This window comes from Alligator sinensis, unplaced genomic scaffold (genome assembly GCF_000455745.1).
Source record: "Alligator sinensis unplaced genomic scaffold, ASM45574v1 scaffold313_1, whole genome shotgun sequence".
In the NCBI taxonomy this organism is placed as follows: Eukaryota; Metazoa; Chordata; order Crocodylia; family Alligatoridae; genus Alligator; species Alligator sinensis.
The window spans coordinates 1,119,328-1,133,893 of NW_005841939.1; the positions used below are offsets into that span (position 1 = coordinate 1,119,328).

The 14,566-nt window shown below is 41.1% G+C and overlaps 1 protein-coding gene across 2 annotated transcripts in view; it reads right to left on the bottom strand.

The window, feature by feature from the left end:
- The window catches only part of HACE1 (HECT domain and ankyrin repeat containing E3 ubiquitin protein ligase 1), an 83,071-nt gene that overhangs the window by 18,555 nt on the left and 49,950 nt on the right, over positions 1 to 14,566 (bottom strand). For both annotated transcript variants that reach the window (XM_025199239.1, XM_006019801.3), the window contains exons 18-20: positions 13,430 to 13,579; positions 8,050 to 8,246; positions 2,275 to 2,406 (exon numbers count right to left, since the gene is read on the bottom strand). In XM_025199239.1, coding sequence (XP_025055024.1) covers positions 2,275 to 2,406; positions 8,050 to 8,246; positions 13,430 to 13,579 — 479 coding nt within the window. The remainder of the gene's footprint in view (positions 1 to 2,274; positions 2,407 to 8,049; positions 8,247 to 13,429; positions 13,580 to 14,566) is intronic.

Here is a 14,566-nt window from a genome sequence, read left to right on the forward strand (position 1 = left end):
TCCCCGGCTGGTGAGCAGGGGGTCGGGGCTGAGAGCTGCCCCCTGCCTGTATGGCAGGGCACTGAGTGTGAGCAGGCAGGGAGCCAGCAGGAACACGGATGTCCCGGGGCCAGCGCCAGTGGGGCCCAGAGGCCAGCCTGTGCCCTGCTCTGGGCCCCACCGGTGCTGGCCCTGGGACACTGGTCCCAAGACATTGGGACATTGACACCTGTCAAGGGGTGGGGCACCTGTCACGGGGTGGGACTACCCATGCGGCCCTCAACAGCCTGTCCAAACTGGGTAAGCGGCCCTGCACCCAAAATAGTTGCCTGCCCCTGGACTAAAGCCTGGAAAAAGTCCCATCATGCTGATGAGATTAAAACTCATTTCCCACTTCTTGGGCAAGTGCTCTAACTGGCAGGCAGTGGACTCCTGCTCCCGCTGCCCATCTGCAGTTCAAAAGGCACAGACTTAAGCAGTTAAGCCCAGGCAAAGCGGAGTATTTCAGTGTGGATTCCACATCAATAGAAACATCTAATTAAAGGATGCAGGACTGTCACCTGTCTGGTAGGGAGTAGGATTGTGTTAATATCATATTGAAAGTGGAAGAGGGAAGCAGAAGAAGAGAAAATTGGTACTCCTTTCCCTTACAAGCTGCACCAAGGATGAATCTAGGGTTGGGTGGACAGTGCAACTGCTTCAGCTGCTTCCCCCTTCAGCTGAGAAGCTGAACACCACACATCCAGTGAGCTCTATGAACTTACCAACTCATCAGCATGAATGCTACCAGAACCTGTATTGACGCAGCTCTGAAATCCAAGGGGATTTCACTGCCACCTTTTCCGCTGTTGCCGAGTTGTGCCATGGCCAAGGGCAGGGGTGGTGTGCAGTATTAGCATTCAGCGAGGACATTATTGCGCTACCAAGGGAATGGAGGGTACCCACATCCCTCCCACACACCTTTCCTTGGATCCACCCATGATTCTAGTTATCCACAAAGTGACATTTCTCTATTCAGTTTATAGATAGACCTATGTGCCTGAGCGCGCACACCTGAATTTAACACAAGATGTACTACATCTGGGGCTAGATCTAAAAAAATAAAACCGAAGTCATGGATACCAGATGTTTATCTTCCACAGAACTGAGCCTTTACTTCTATATCTTACATTAGTGATCTACAACTGTAGCAGAAAGCCCCTTTTCCTCTTGCCTGCATTTGCTCTCCTCTCTTTGGATATGTTTCTCTTTTTCTACCTTTTCTTCCTTCCTCTCTCTTTCACTTTAAGATAAGGAATTGTGTTTTAAAATCTGTATGTGTGCATTTTGTATCTCCCCTTGTATTTTGGTATTTTTATCTATTTGTGCGCCATGGCATTTGTAGCTTATATTTTATACTCCTCACCTCTCAACTTTCAACTAAATGTGTTTTAGTAAGTTATACATTGTAACAATGTTAACAAGGGCAGGAATCAAACTGTCCTTCTCTGTATCAGGCTGGCCCCTGAAAGAGCGAGTGAATCAGTGATTGAATGTGTAACAAGGTAGCACACAGCAATTAACACCTGGGAAGCTGCAGATCAACCACGGAAGAACTCAATAGAAGACAATGTAACAACCGGGAAATCTCTAAACGTCACTGATCAAGGGCTAGAAGCCCTGGCCTGAGTTAATCAACGCCAGGGACCAACTTTTGGGCTGAGTATCTCCAGATCAACTGCTCCCAGAGCCCTATTCAAAATTCATCAACGGACTCCCAAACCTGCACGTACACGTGGACGACCCCTGGGGCTGACAGATGTCATCCAGTAGCCACCGAGGGGGGGAAGTCCCATGAGGGTCAACGACCCCTGGATTGGGCAAACCTGAAAACTGGGGAGTCACCAAAGTCTGCCAAGGACAGATAAAAGGCAGTGAAAAGTGACCCTCAGGGGTGCCCTCTTGATCTCCAACTCAACCAGACCTGTCCAGCCAGAAGGACCAGCCGGCGACCCCCTTCTGGAAGATAACACCACGCTGAAAGAAGCCTCAGCGACAGACTCCAGCGCTTGTAGGATAGGTATACCTGACTCTGTAGCCTGCTAGTGTGTGTGTGTACACGTGTGTGTGTGTACACGTGTGTGTGTACACGTGTGTGTGTGTGTGTGTGTACACCAGCCCCAAGGTTTATGATTGCAGTGTTTCAATCTGCCTAATAAACTAGAATTTTAAGGATCCCGAGTTGGACATTTGTAGCCAACACAACAACTGCTGAGTGCTGTCAGTTAGAAATAATGCAGGCATGCTGCTACTCACCAGTTCGTATTCATCAAAAAGTTGTATAAGAGAAGGTGGTATGAACATATGAAAACCTTGTAAAAAAGCATTTATCTGAGGTTGAATAGCTCTTGTCATTCGAAGTTCAGTAACCAGTTGGACATACTCTGCCTGAAATGAAAGAAGTTTATGAGATTACAACATGAGACACTATATAGTATAAATACATGAATTCAGGATTATGTGCATTATTATTATAATTCCAGGTAAGTTCTCACTAAGGCTTTCACTGCATTCTTTCCTCACCTAAGTAAGTCTATGCCCTGCTCCAGCACACAGGGCACTCAACAACCATTTTCCTTTTTGTCCTCACTTGTTTAACAAAGATATATTCTGGAGGCTGTTTTGGGGAGTAGCAAACAAGGGCAGTCAGAACATGGGTTATGATTAAGACTGAGGATGCAACCTTCATTTTTTTCCCCCGTTACCTGTCAGTAAAAACACAACTTCAACATTCCTAAAGAAACGCTGTATGGAATTTCCTTTTCTTGCTTTTTAAAAATGGGAGGAAAAACTTTTTTTTTTTAAAGAATAAAAGAACTACAATATTTGATTAAACATCACTAAAATGCAGTACCACATACTTTGAAATGTTTAAGTGGATGGTTCTTTGTCCACTTTAGAAGATACGTAGTGAATGAAGAAAGGTCTTACCTCATTCTTTTCTATCATTCAAAATCTTATTCCCATGACCAATCAGAAATGAAAAAGGCTACCAACTGAGACAGAAAAGCATCTCTCCTGGCATTAAGTTGCCAAGATAAAACTGGCCTCATACGTGCCAATGTGCTCCAACTCACCATTATGCACACTACAAAATTCTAATGCATTCTCTTTACTCAAGGCTGACAGCCTTCGAACTTAGGAATTGGATCTTATGCCAAGACTACTTTAAAGCTAAGGATATTAAATCATGTTAGACTCCCAATGATGCATGATTTCTAATTATGAAATGATAGGTTGTGCTTTCATGCTAACATACTGAACAGATTAACTCAGTCACTGTTTCGCTTCAAGACAATGGGTTTTGATTCATATTAGACCTAATTTTTTAATACAATACCCAGTGTCCTATCTAATCACTGGTTGGGGGCAAATCAATTAGCTTTGTGCCACTACTTCTCCATAATCGCATGCTATGTAGTTATGTTTAAAGTTTTGTGGGTTTTTTGTTTTGTGGTTTGTTTGTTTGTTTGTTTTTTTTTAAGATTCCACTAATTTGAAGGAAAAAAAAAATCACAGGAAGAGACATTTTCATTGAAACCAGAAAACAATATTTTTGTGTGTTACTACTGCTTATAACAGCAAAAAAAAGGTTATGTTTATGAAACATCTTCAGCTAAGATGTCTGTGTTTTGGGAGGAGGCAATGATTTTAAAAGACACTATCTTTAACCTAATATTTCTAACAGAACTATTTTTCTCTTTGATCTTTAGATCAACACTTGATCTCAGCCTTCAAGGGGCCGAGAAGCCTCTTGTTTTCCGAAGTCTCGAAAAAAGACCTGTTGTGTACCTTCAGCCAGTAGGAAATATGGCTTGTAAGGGCTAAAGAGTTGAACTGTCCTATGAAAAAAATGCAAACAGAAAATGTTGACTAGACAACAATTATCTAACTTCCCCTTTATGAAGGTTGTAAGCTGCTTAAACTTATTTAAATCTAGTCTATTATAAGAATAGAAGGTGCTTGTAACTATCATTACAGTGAGTTTAGTGTTATAAGCCTTCAAACTCTAGAGACCCAAATTCTAATACAAAATTGGTAAACAGTAAAAGTATTTAATAGTGTAACTGTAGCAACTGGCATGGAGACCTCTACTCTAAGAAAAAAAAAGTAAAAATCTTGCTACGTGGCAAAACGAAAAACCTTTCATTAACAGTCTGGAATAACAGACAATAACGAGACCTTAACAGAGAATAAGAGACCTGTACATAAGAATGTACACAGTATGTGTCAGTATAAGAAATGACTCTGTTTTTTCCTCCCCTTCCCCGCCCCCCCCCACAGCGCCCTGCCAATCCACACTACACCCATGCCATGGGGCAGCTGCTGCGCAGTTGCCAGGCAGGGGGGCAATACCTGCTGCCCCCCGCTGCACAGAGGGGCTCTGCCACGAGCCGTCAGAGGCCCTGATTGCCGCTGCTACAGCCAGTGAGTGCAGGCCATAAAAAAAAAGTGCTGGGAGTCTGGAGCCGGGCAGCCATGGGGGCTTCTCTCACAGCTCCCTCTGCTCCCAGAGAGGCAGGCACAGCCAGAGGAGCCACGGGAGAACCTGCAGTCACTCGGCTGTGCCTGCCTCTCCCCAGCTGATCCGAAACTCCGAAACAGCGCCAAAACAGATTCAGCCGAACAGAACCAAAACAGCGATCTGAAACACCAAAACGAATCACTATCCCTCCGAAATGACCAAATCCAAAACCAAAATGAAACATACCCATTTCGCACAGCCCTAGTCTGTACCATAACAGAACAGAACAGAACAGCACACAGACTGGTTTCAAGAATGGCAGAACCTGGTCTAAGATTTGCCCCCATCATCAATGAGCAAATGTGTTTGCTGTTCACTAGTGAGCTAAGCTACACTGCTTACAGAAAAATCACGTAACTTAGATTGATTCCGCCTATGGCTTTTTGAATATCTGTACCTAGCCTTAGTTTATAAAGCGTCACCCTGCCCTGCCTTCTGCCTAACTTCAGACTAATATAGGTACCTATCTCTCTATATTATAGAGGTACCTCGACTGGTGACAGGAACACAATAGGGGAAGCACAATATATTCAGATATGATGGCTTTGATGGGGAAAATTAGAAATGAAGTTTACCTCTCTCTACATTCATATGCTCTCTCTCTCAGAAGCCTGAAGTACATCATGCAAAACAAACAGCCTTACCACAAACAGAGATTTACATCCACATTGCACAAGAGAATGAACAACACCTTTTATAAGGAAAGGTTTGCTTAGACATATAGGTAACTTTACATATGGCTAAATTAAACCTTTTTGCTTTGATGTAAAATCAAATAAAAAAATGACCTTGCTAAATCAAAATATGACTTCCCTGATTTCACACCGCACATGTTGCAAGACAAGAATCTATGTTTGTTATGACGTTTACATTTGGAAGACAGCTGTATTTTAAGCTGTTTGAAAAAATAAAGTTTAGAGTCAAATAGCATGGCAGTCACACTAAATATTTAATAGAAAAAAAAAATTTAAAGGGAAAATTTCCTGGGGGACAGAGATAAACTTCACTGAAGAGCTGAGCTCCTGGACTATGTTAATGATAGCTCATGGTCAAAGTTTGTTCTTTCCATAGTTTTTGAATTAAGGTTATGAGAAGTAACAGCTATTCAGAAAACATAACAAGAAAAAAAATGCTGAGGCTAACGGCAAAGTTGTAATGCATGAAAGATGTTTTCCTGTTTCAACCGCTTAATTATAACAATAGCCCATTTCACTATCACACTGTGGATCCGACACTACAATTCAAGCCATGTGGGCAAAGGCCCTATTTGCATCTTGTCACACAAACTATTCACCTACTATACTATTTGAGTATAAGGGGACATTTTTCTTCCACTAGTTTATGAGCAGGTGTCATTATAAATCTTTTGTGGAACATTTACTGCTTTGCCTGTTTAGAAAAAAAAGTATTTAAACCAGGAGTAGAGTCACTTAGGTATTCTTCAAGAGTTTATAAATTATATTTACATATGCAACACAATCTAGACAGCTTTTCTGCTTTTAGCTCCCAAGTCAACTTTGTTTTAAATACTTAGGTGGCATTTCCAATTGGCAATGCTTTTCTGCTAGACTGAATTAGCATGTGATTTTTCCCACTGTTCTCCATGACTTTTGAGTTGGTTGGACTGGTTGTGCACGTTGTCTTTTTATATGTACACCCAACAAGATGGAAACTTTAGAAGATAAAATTTCTCCTACCACAAATGTAGTAGATACAATGAATTTTATTAGATGGTGGTTTGTTCTTCAATTAAAAAGTTTCTCTATAACTACTGGGGCAGAGACTGCACTGCAAAAAATAAAGTCACATATTTAAAGTCCTTTCTTAAAAGGTATTTTTAAATCTACTGGCACTATTAAAGTATACGCTTTAAATATTTTCTTAACTTAACTTTTGTTTAATAGTTCACAGATATCTTCAAAAACTCACATCATGATATATACCTTTACTTCTCAATCACTTAACTGTCTCTAGCCTTGAACATAACCCCCAAAATGCTAAGGAGCAAATGGAAATAGAGTCTATATAAAACTCTAGATGTCGTCCCGTCATATTAGAACTGAAGCATGTTGGTGAGCTAGTGTGGAAACATGATTCAGAAGTGTACATCAACACTTCTAACAACAAGAATTTTGACCTTTGGAGGTGTCCTAGTAACCCTGTGTCACTAATAAGATCTGCTTTAAGAGTTCAAACTGGGAAGGATTTAGCTTGAATTCCTTAGTAATATACCCAAGAACACACATATACATAAACATTTAAATAATATTAAAGTTGACATTATATTAGCAAATTTCTAACTTCATGAAAACTGAAAAAACACCATAGACTCTCAGCAGTAAGTTTTTTAATGGCAACACTGAAATAAAAAAAATATTGCAACATACATATATTTCAAAACAAGAAAAACTGAGAGACTGGAAACAAGCAATAGTATTGTGGCTCCCCTCCAATGTAAAAACTGACATTGAATTGATTCCCTATTGCCCTGCACTCCATAGTCCCTTATAACACTACAAATTAACTGAAAAGAACAAATATGAACAGTACAAGATGGCAGGGGAATCAAGGTTATATTATATATGGTAGTTATTTGAATGACATTTCTGCCTTAATAAAAATGAGGATTAGGCATATGAAGACTCACAGTCAAAGTCTTCAAGGCTGTCTAAGAAAATTTTAAAATAAATGATGACACCAAGTGGCTATCTGCCAGTATAACAGCCTAGTATTTCACCAGCAAGAAGCTGAATTACTATTGTATACACCACGGTTATACTATGTTAATATTCAACATATTAACATAGTTCTAAAACAACGTCTATTATTTAGACTTTTAACCAAAGTCTAGTACGCACATTTGTTTGGGTTTTTTGTAATCCCAGTTATAACTTTGGCATCTTCTACTACATTAGACCAAAATGTTATACTGTTAAACTCCAGTCTTGACTGTTGTTAATTTAAGATTTCAACAATTACCTGTTTTAAATCAATTTGTTTAAAATCTTATTCCTTTCCCTTAGCAAATAAATTTATACCATATTTTTCTGTACTAATGCAAGGCCGCCATTCACATAGATCTTGATTTCTAATGAGGTTTCTTGTGCTTTGCACTTGTAAATATCATATACCTATATACCTTAATTATTTCATTATTTAGTGAAATTGGTGCATTTTGGAACACTTACACAGTATTATCTGCATTTGTGGCAATGATTGCTGTTTTCTCCTGCTAGTATTCTCCAGGACAGCTTAATTATATGCCATAAATATATACTGTCACTTTTAGAAATCTTCATTTGATTTTTTAAAAAATTCACTGAACCCATGAGCTCCTTATAGAACTTTCCTCACAGCAGTGGTTGAATCCGGGGATCATTTTGCCAGGTACCTTTTAGAAATTATGGCCATAGTTTGCTTTAAGTACTGTATATAATTGATGCTTCTAGTTACTTATATTTCAACCTAACTTTTTTTTCAATAAATTTTGGGTAGAACTCACTCACTTTGTTTTCCTGAGTAACAAGAATACTTGCTCCCCCTGGTTTCAGTGGCACTTCTTCCATTGCTCCAAACACATCAGTCTCAACCGAGAAAGTCAGCTCTAGACCCAGATCACTGATATCATTATCTAAAATCCACTGCAAGTTCTTGGCATACTCTGGATCAATAGACGCTACATCCTGATAATTTACCGGAATACCTGGAAAAAAATAAAACCAAAATCCACATATAAAGTTATTTGCTCTATCCTGCTTGTTCCGTGGTAGAAGACTGCCCTCTAGAGATAGCCTAAAATAATGCAGCGATAAAAGAAAAAAACCCCAGAGTCCTGTTCCACAACACAATGTAATTTACATCTTCAGCATTTGGAAAGAATCCACAGAGAGTCATTTCTAATATTTGGTCTCCTGGTGGACCAAAGACACCAGAACTGTGCCTTTCTGTTACATTGATTCAAGCCTTGAGTTCATCATGAGGGCAAAGAATAATCACCCTGCTCCTTCAGTCTCCTAAAACAATAAAACTATGCTGCAGGAATTAGCATTCTGTAACACTTCACAGGTACAACTGTTTCTGTGATATACACCATCTCTGCCTACTAAAAAGCAGTTTGCAATTGGAAGAAAATACCAATGAAGTGATTACAAAGATTTTGTCTATACTTGAAATACATGTTAATGTCCTTGGCTTTTTAAGTTTCGCCTTTTTTCCTCATGCTCCTTATGAGACTTGCTATCCTTTCAGCAGCAATCTGTTTCACCTATGCTAACTAACTTCTAATACAAAAACTAGATTGTGAAACTTTTAAACAACTTCCAAATTAACTTTCATAACGTAATGTAAAGAGGCTGAAGGGCACATAAAATTGCTAGATGCTCAGCCAAGCATAGAAAGCAATTTTAAAACTGCTTATTTTCATCCATCTCTACAAACAAGTATCCCCTTTGTAGCTTTTATATTATGCAAACACTGCTGATAACCAGACCTGCCCCTGTTTTCCCCACTATGAACAAGGGGGGGTAAGAAAAGCCCTCCAACCTCTTCTTTGCCTTTCAACCAGCCAAAGCCATAAAGACCTCTTCCATTTCTAGGAACAACTTTCTTCTCCTTGTGTTCTATAACAGGAAAGGCACCTTATTCTCTGTTATTCTTAGTCATTTCTGTCCATTCACACACCTAAAATGTGCATTCCTTCACGCTGGGCATTTGAGCACACTGCAAAACAGAGTATAATGTCCTAAACTCAAGCTGCTGCTTTGCATCTCAACACCATGGGAACCTATCTATAGGTTCCTGCTATACCCACACTGTGCTGTGAAGAAAGACTTCTATATTGTAAGGTACTTTTTTTCTAGATAAGATGCAGCTATGGTCCATACATCTCCCAATACATCTTGAAAGTCTATCCCAGGGGTCAGCAACCCCTGGCACGCATGCCCAGCGTGGCACGCGAGGCCATTTTGCTTGGCACACCGTGGCCAGCCCCGGCTCCGGAGAGCTGCTGCCAGCGACAGAGCCTGGGCTGCTCCCGGCAGGACTTTCAGCATCCCAGCTGCCTGCTGGGAGCAGCCTGGGATCCTGGCTGGCAGCAGCCGGGGGGCGCTTAACCACTGTGCTGGGCTCCGGGATCAGCTCCACACCAGCGCAAGCAGGCGTGCCTCGAAGCAGGCAGTGGGGGAGGGGCCCAAGGCAGTGCAGCCCTGGTCTCTCCCCCACTCCCGGCACAGTGGTGATGAGCCCGGCACAGCTGTTTGTAGCCAGCCCAGGCTCTGGGCAGCTGCAGCAAGCAGCGGGCAGAGTGCAAACAGCTGCACAGGGCTCCACAACTCTGGCATCAGCTCCATGCTGATGGTGACTACACAGGCACCTCAGGCGGACAGCAGGGTACAACAGGACTCCTGCAATAGGAGCACTATTTGAGAATCACTGGACACATCTCCACATCTATTTAGTACTTGTACATGTTAGGAGTTACTGCGCAGTAGCATCAACGAACATCTTTTAAGTGACGCTACTGCACAGTAGCCTAATACTGCGCAGTACCATGCTGTGACACACTATTGCACAGTATTATTTGGCTACTGAACAATCAGCGTCTCGTGTAGACATGCCAAATGAAACATATATGGCATCAGAGAATAACTTGTAACTTAATGCCACTTCAGAATCACTAGCGCCAATTTATTTAACAACATGGGACCAAAGAAATCCTGGTTTCAAGCTCGTGAAAAAAGGCAATGTGGTTGTCAGAGCAGTAGCATACATCTGATCCTGTTTAAGAGAATCTTGGTATCACCACTAGGCTTGTGCGAATAGGGAAGCATTTGATTTGGATTTGGCCAATTTGGAGGACAGCGATTCGATTCGGAGATTCAGATCACTGTCTTTAATCAATTCAGCCAAATTGGCTTCAAAAGATTCAGCGCTGGTTCTGAGAGATTCGGTAATTTGGCCATAGACTATAACGGGGAATCACTGAAATACCTATAAACTGTCATTTTTTGGCAGATTTGAATGAAAACAGCAGGGATGGTAGCCCATTCTGAGGGCACAAAGCCTGTCAAGTTTCAAGTAGATAGGTGCATTGGTTTTTGGGAAACTGCACCTCAAACTGCTGAAAGCAAAACTTGTGTCACTTGTGTGTCTTAAGGCAGATTTGGATGAAAACAGCAAGGATGGTAGCCTGTAACAGGGGGGGGCTTCCCGATACCAGTTAGATCTCTGCCTACCCACCTGTTTCTGGGCCAGCCGCTTGCCCCTATCTTGCTCAGGCAGAAACACCTCACAAAAGGGACAGAAGGCTGCAGACAGAGGCGTATGCGCTGTTTCTACATCCCTCCCCCAGAGCACTGTGATTGGAAGGGGACTCAAGAAAAGATCACGATCACTGACTAGCTACAGATGTCAGTTTTTCCCCCCCTGCTTCCCCTCCCTCTTCTCAGTTTCTGTTCCCCTGAAAGACTGCTTTCCGAACCTCCAAAACTTTTTCCAAATCTTTTCCGAATCAATTCAGAGGGTTTATTTGGTCTCCCAATTTGATTTGGATTCGGTGATTCAGCCTCTGAATCGGGCCGAATCTTTTCCGAATCAAATCGGCGACCGAAGCTTTGCACACCCCTAATCACCATGTTATTAATAAGCCTGGGCAGCATAAGCTTGGAACCTCAAAACTCTCCCCCCCACTTCTAGATCATGAAAGAAAAGAAACAAATTGTATACTGAGTTACTGAGTGCATCATGCTCTGACATAGCAGGGGCCCAATAGGAGTGTCTTTGTAGTACAATTGCTGGGCAAAAAGCTCGTCTCTCAAAGCCTTTACAGGACTCAAAGTAAGGTTATGAGGGCTCTCAGGGCAGGGGAAACTGCAGCCTATATATTTTCCCTAAATTTAGGAATAGGATAGCCCTGAAAACACATAAGCAAACTACCACAGGACTAACAAAGAAATGGAGGTGACAGGCAAGAAGATAAGGTCCCTTGTAGAATAGGACAATACGATTATCTTCAAGCAAGAACTAACATAAGTTTCCTACAGTGGACACCAATTTTCACGATAGTTCTGCAGCTTTGCACCCAGAGGTATCATGTTTCATAAGCAGAAGTATACAGAGGTCTTCAAAGAACAGAATTTATTTTCACTTTCCCCTCCCAAGGGGAAATACCAGCAGCTCTTGGTGGCCCTGTTCCCAAGCAAAGGCAAGCAGACCACTCCGTGATTACTGGATAGCATCTCTGCACATGAAACAGAGGTGAAGTTTCTGCCATCAAGGAAAGACTTAATTTTCTAGATATGGTGTGAAGAGAAAGTATGGCAACCATAAAAAATTTGCAGGAATAACCCAATTATTTTAAGGGAAGATTAAACCAACGGACTTCTAAAGAAATTATACCAAATTTTAGAAGCAATGTTCATAATTTAAGAAGTAATTTTAACCTCAGGAGTATTTTTACACTTTTGAATATAGGTAGGCTTGGCAGGATTCAATTTTTATCAGTTAACATTGATAAACATCAATTTCATCTCTCACGCACAGATAGGGTAGCCATTGGTCCTGTTTTATACCAGGGGTTTTTAAGCCCCTTGTCCCCTGTCCATTTCTAAATGAGGAACAGACTGCAAAAAGTCCTATTTTTCAGTTCATTGGTGGAAATGTGTCAATCATTTGTCCTCACAATTCTATTGGCTGTGCCAAGAGAAGCAGGGGTCCAAGCCAGCCAGATACAGAGGGGAAAAAAGGAGGTGGCCTTTTTGTGGTGGCCTCACCCTTTGCTGCTAATTGGCTGAGGGGATGTCCTGTATTCTGGGGATGCATCAGTGCTCACCCTACTCTCAGACCACCAAAACACTTTCCACCGTTAATAATCAAAATGTATAGAAAGGGGATACAAGAAAAATGATGGCTTGTGGAGTGTGTGACAACAGGGGAGCAGTCCTAGAGAACTGTGCTGACTGTAGTTTCTGCAACTCCTAGAAACCCCAAAGGCCTGGGAACAAGGGAAAAGTGACAAATAGGGATGTAAATATCATTTAAAAAACTATTCATTTAACCTCCTCTAATTATATCCATTAAATGGTTAATGATAATATGATAATATAGCAGCTGGGATGGCTGCTGCTGGGAGCTGTTCCCAGGGCTTTGATGGAGGTGGGGGGAAAGAGGCGGTGGCAAGCCCCACCAGACCACACAGCCCATGCAAAGTCACAAACAGCAGCAGCAGGTGAGGGATTTTCCCAGCCTACTGCAGCCACCAGCACACTAGGAAGAAGGGAGTACCTGCAAATGAGTACCTAACTGCTTAATTGACAAGTCATTAGGTCACCTGTTTTCCTCTTTAACCTCATAAGCTATGGGTACTAGTCCCTGCTTTCCCACCTACCTGCCCTGCCTCCTTCTTGTTCCTGAGGCACCATGCCGTTTTCCCTTCCCCGCTGGACTGCACCCCGTGCTAAATGTTAAATAGTAATGCGTTACCCATATAAATGTACTTATTGTTTAAACATTTAACCTTTCACATCCCTAATCACAAAACGGACAAGGGAGCTATGGACAAGTGGAGCTGGGACTGATGGCAACTGTGCTACTCAGCTTGCAGCAGTCCTACAGTAGTTACAATTGTCATTAATAAACTTAGCCTCCCACGCCCTTAATTTAATGCAATCCTGAAAATTAAAAAAAAAAAAAGATAAATAAATGCTTAAAAATAAAACATTAATATTATCAGTCAAAATTATTTAAAAAATAAAAATCGAATTCTACCAAACCTAAGTATAGGTCACCAAAGATGAAAGATTAGCACACAAGCAACTGCACCACCCAGCTACACTTACTGGTACAAACTAAATTATCTAACTCTCCAAAATAGGAATTTAATTACTATACCAAGAATATGCTTGTAGAAAGACCTTGTGAAGTAAATGTTCACCAACTGCCTGTGGTTCAGAGCTAAACCCAAGATCTGTCCAGCAAACCGAAAGTAGTTCAAGTGATCAGGATTCACAGAAGAGTTACTGTTTGGCTGGAAAGTTGTTCCTGTAAAACAAAGGATTTATTACATTTTTGTTGTTAGCCTGGACTTTGCCACTGCTGTTTATTTTTTTGTTTTTAACTCTAACTTGTACTTCTCAAATACACTGAACAGTCACAATTTTCTTGTAGAAAACTAAGAGTAGCAGCCATTTAGTAGGCTCCCCTGGTCTGGCCAATATGAGAATGAGAGAAGTTAAAACTCAATTTTTAAAAGTTTGAAAAGCTGATTTTTTTCAAGGGGGGGGAGGGGAGGGTTGTACACGTGTTCTTATCATTTAAAAAAAATAGACCTTACTTATATTTTCAAGTCATTTTGGATTAACATTGAGTGAATTTCAAGAATGGCTATTTCAGAATAACTCTGTGCATAGACAAACTTGATCTGGAAGAGAAGGATTGAAATTTATGAAGTGGATTAAGTTAAACCAGAAAAAAAGGTGCTCCTGTTCTGAAATAAGCATCCGTAAAGGGAATTATTCAGGAACAGCTAGCCCTGAATAGCTCCACTAGCAGACAAGTGCTTTCAGTTCAGGGCCACCAACCTGTAGTTACCTCCTTTACTATTATCAACTGAGCAAAGAGACATTGTATTTAATCTTGACTCGCATTAAGTGAGATGCAGGATAGAGTCTTTTACAGACACAGGCTTGAATGGCAATGAGTCAAATTAATCCCGACTGTCCTAGGGCAAAATTTTAATTCAGTTACTTCAAGAACTTAACATGGGACAAAAGGTTTGGCCATCTGTAGGATCCCTGGATAAAAGACTTCATCTTGGGAGAAATCCAATGCCTGTGTTTAGCCTTGGAATTTCCTTCTTAAAAGAAAGAAGTGAGAAGTGTAATGGTTTTAAAATACAAGTTAAGGGCCTTCCTGGGTGGTGCACATAAGTGCACATCATCAAAACCTAAGACGCAACTTGTAATGGGCAAGATCTGACATTACAAAAGAACAGAAGGAAATGCTTCTCTATATAATTAAGGTGAATTA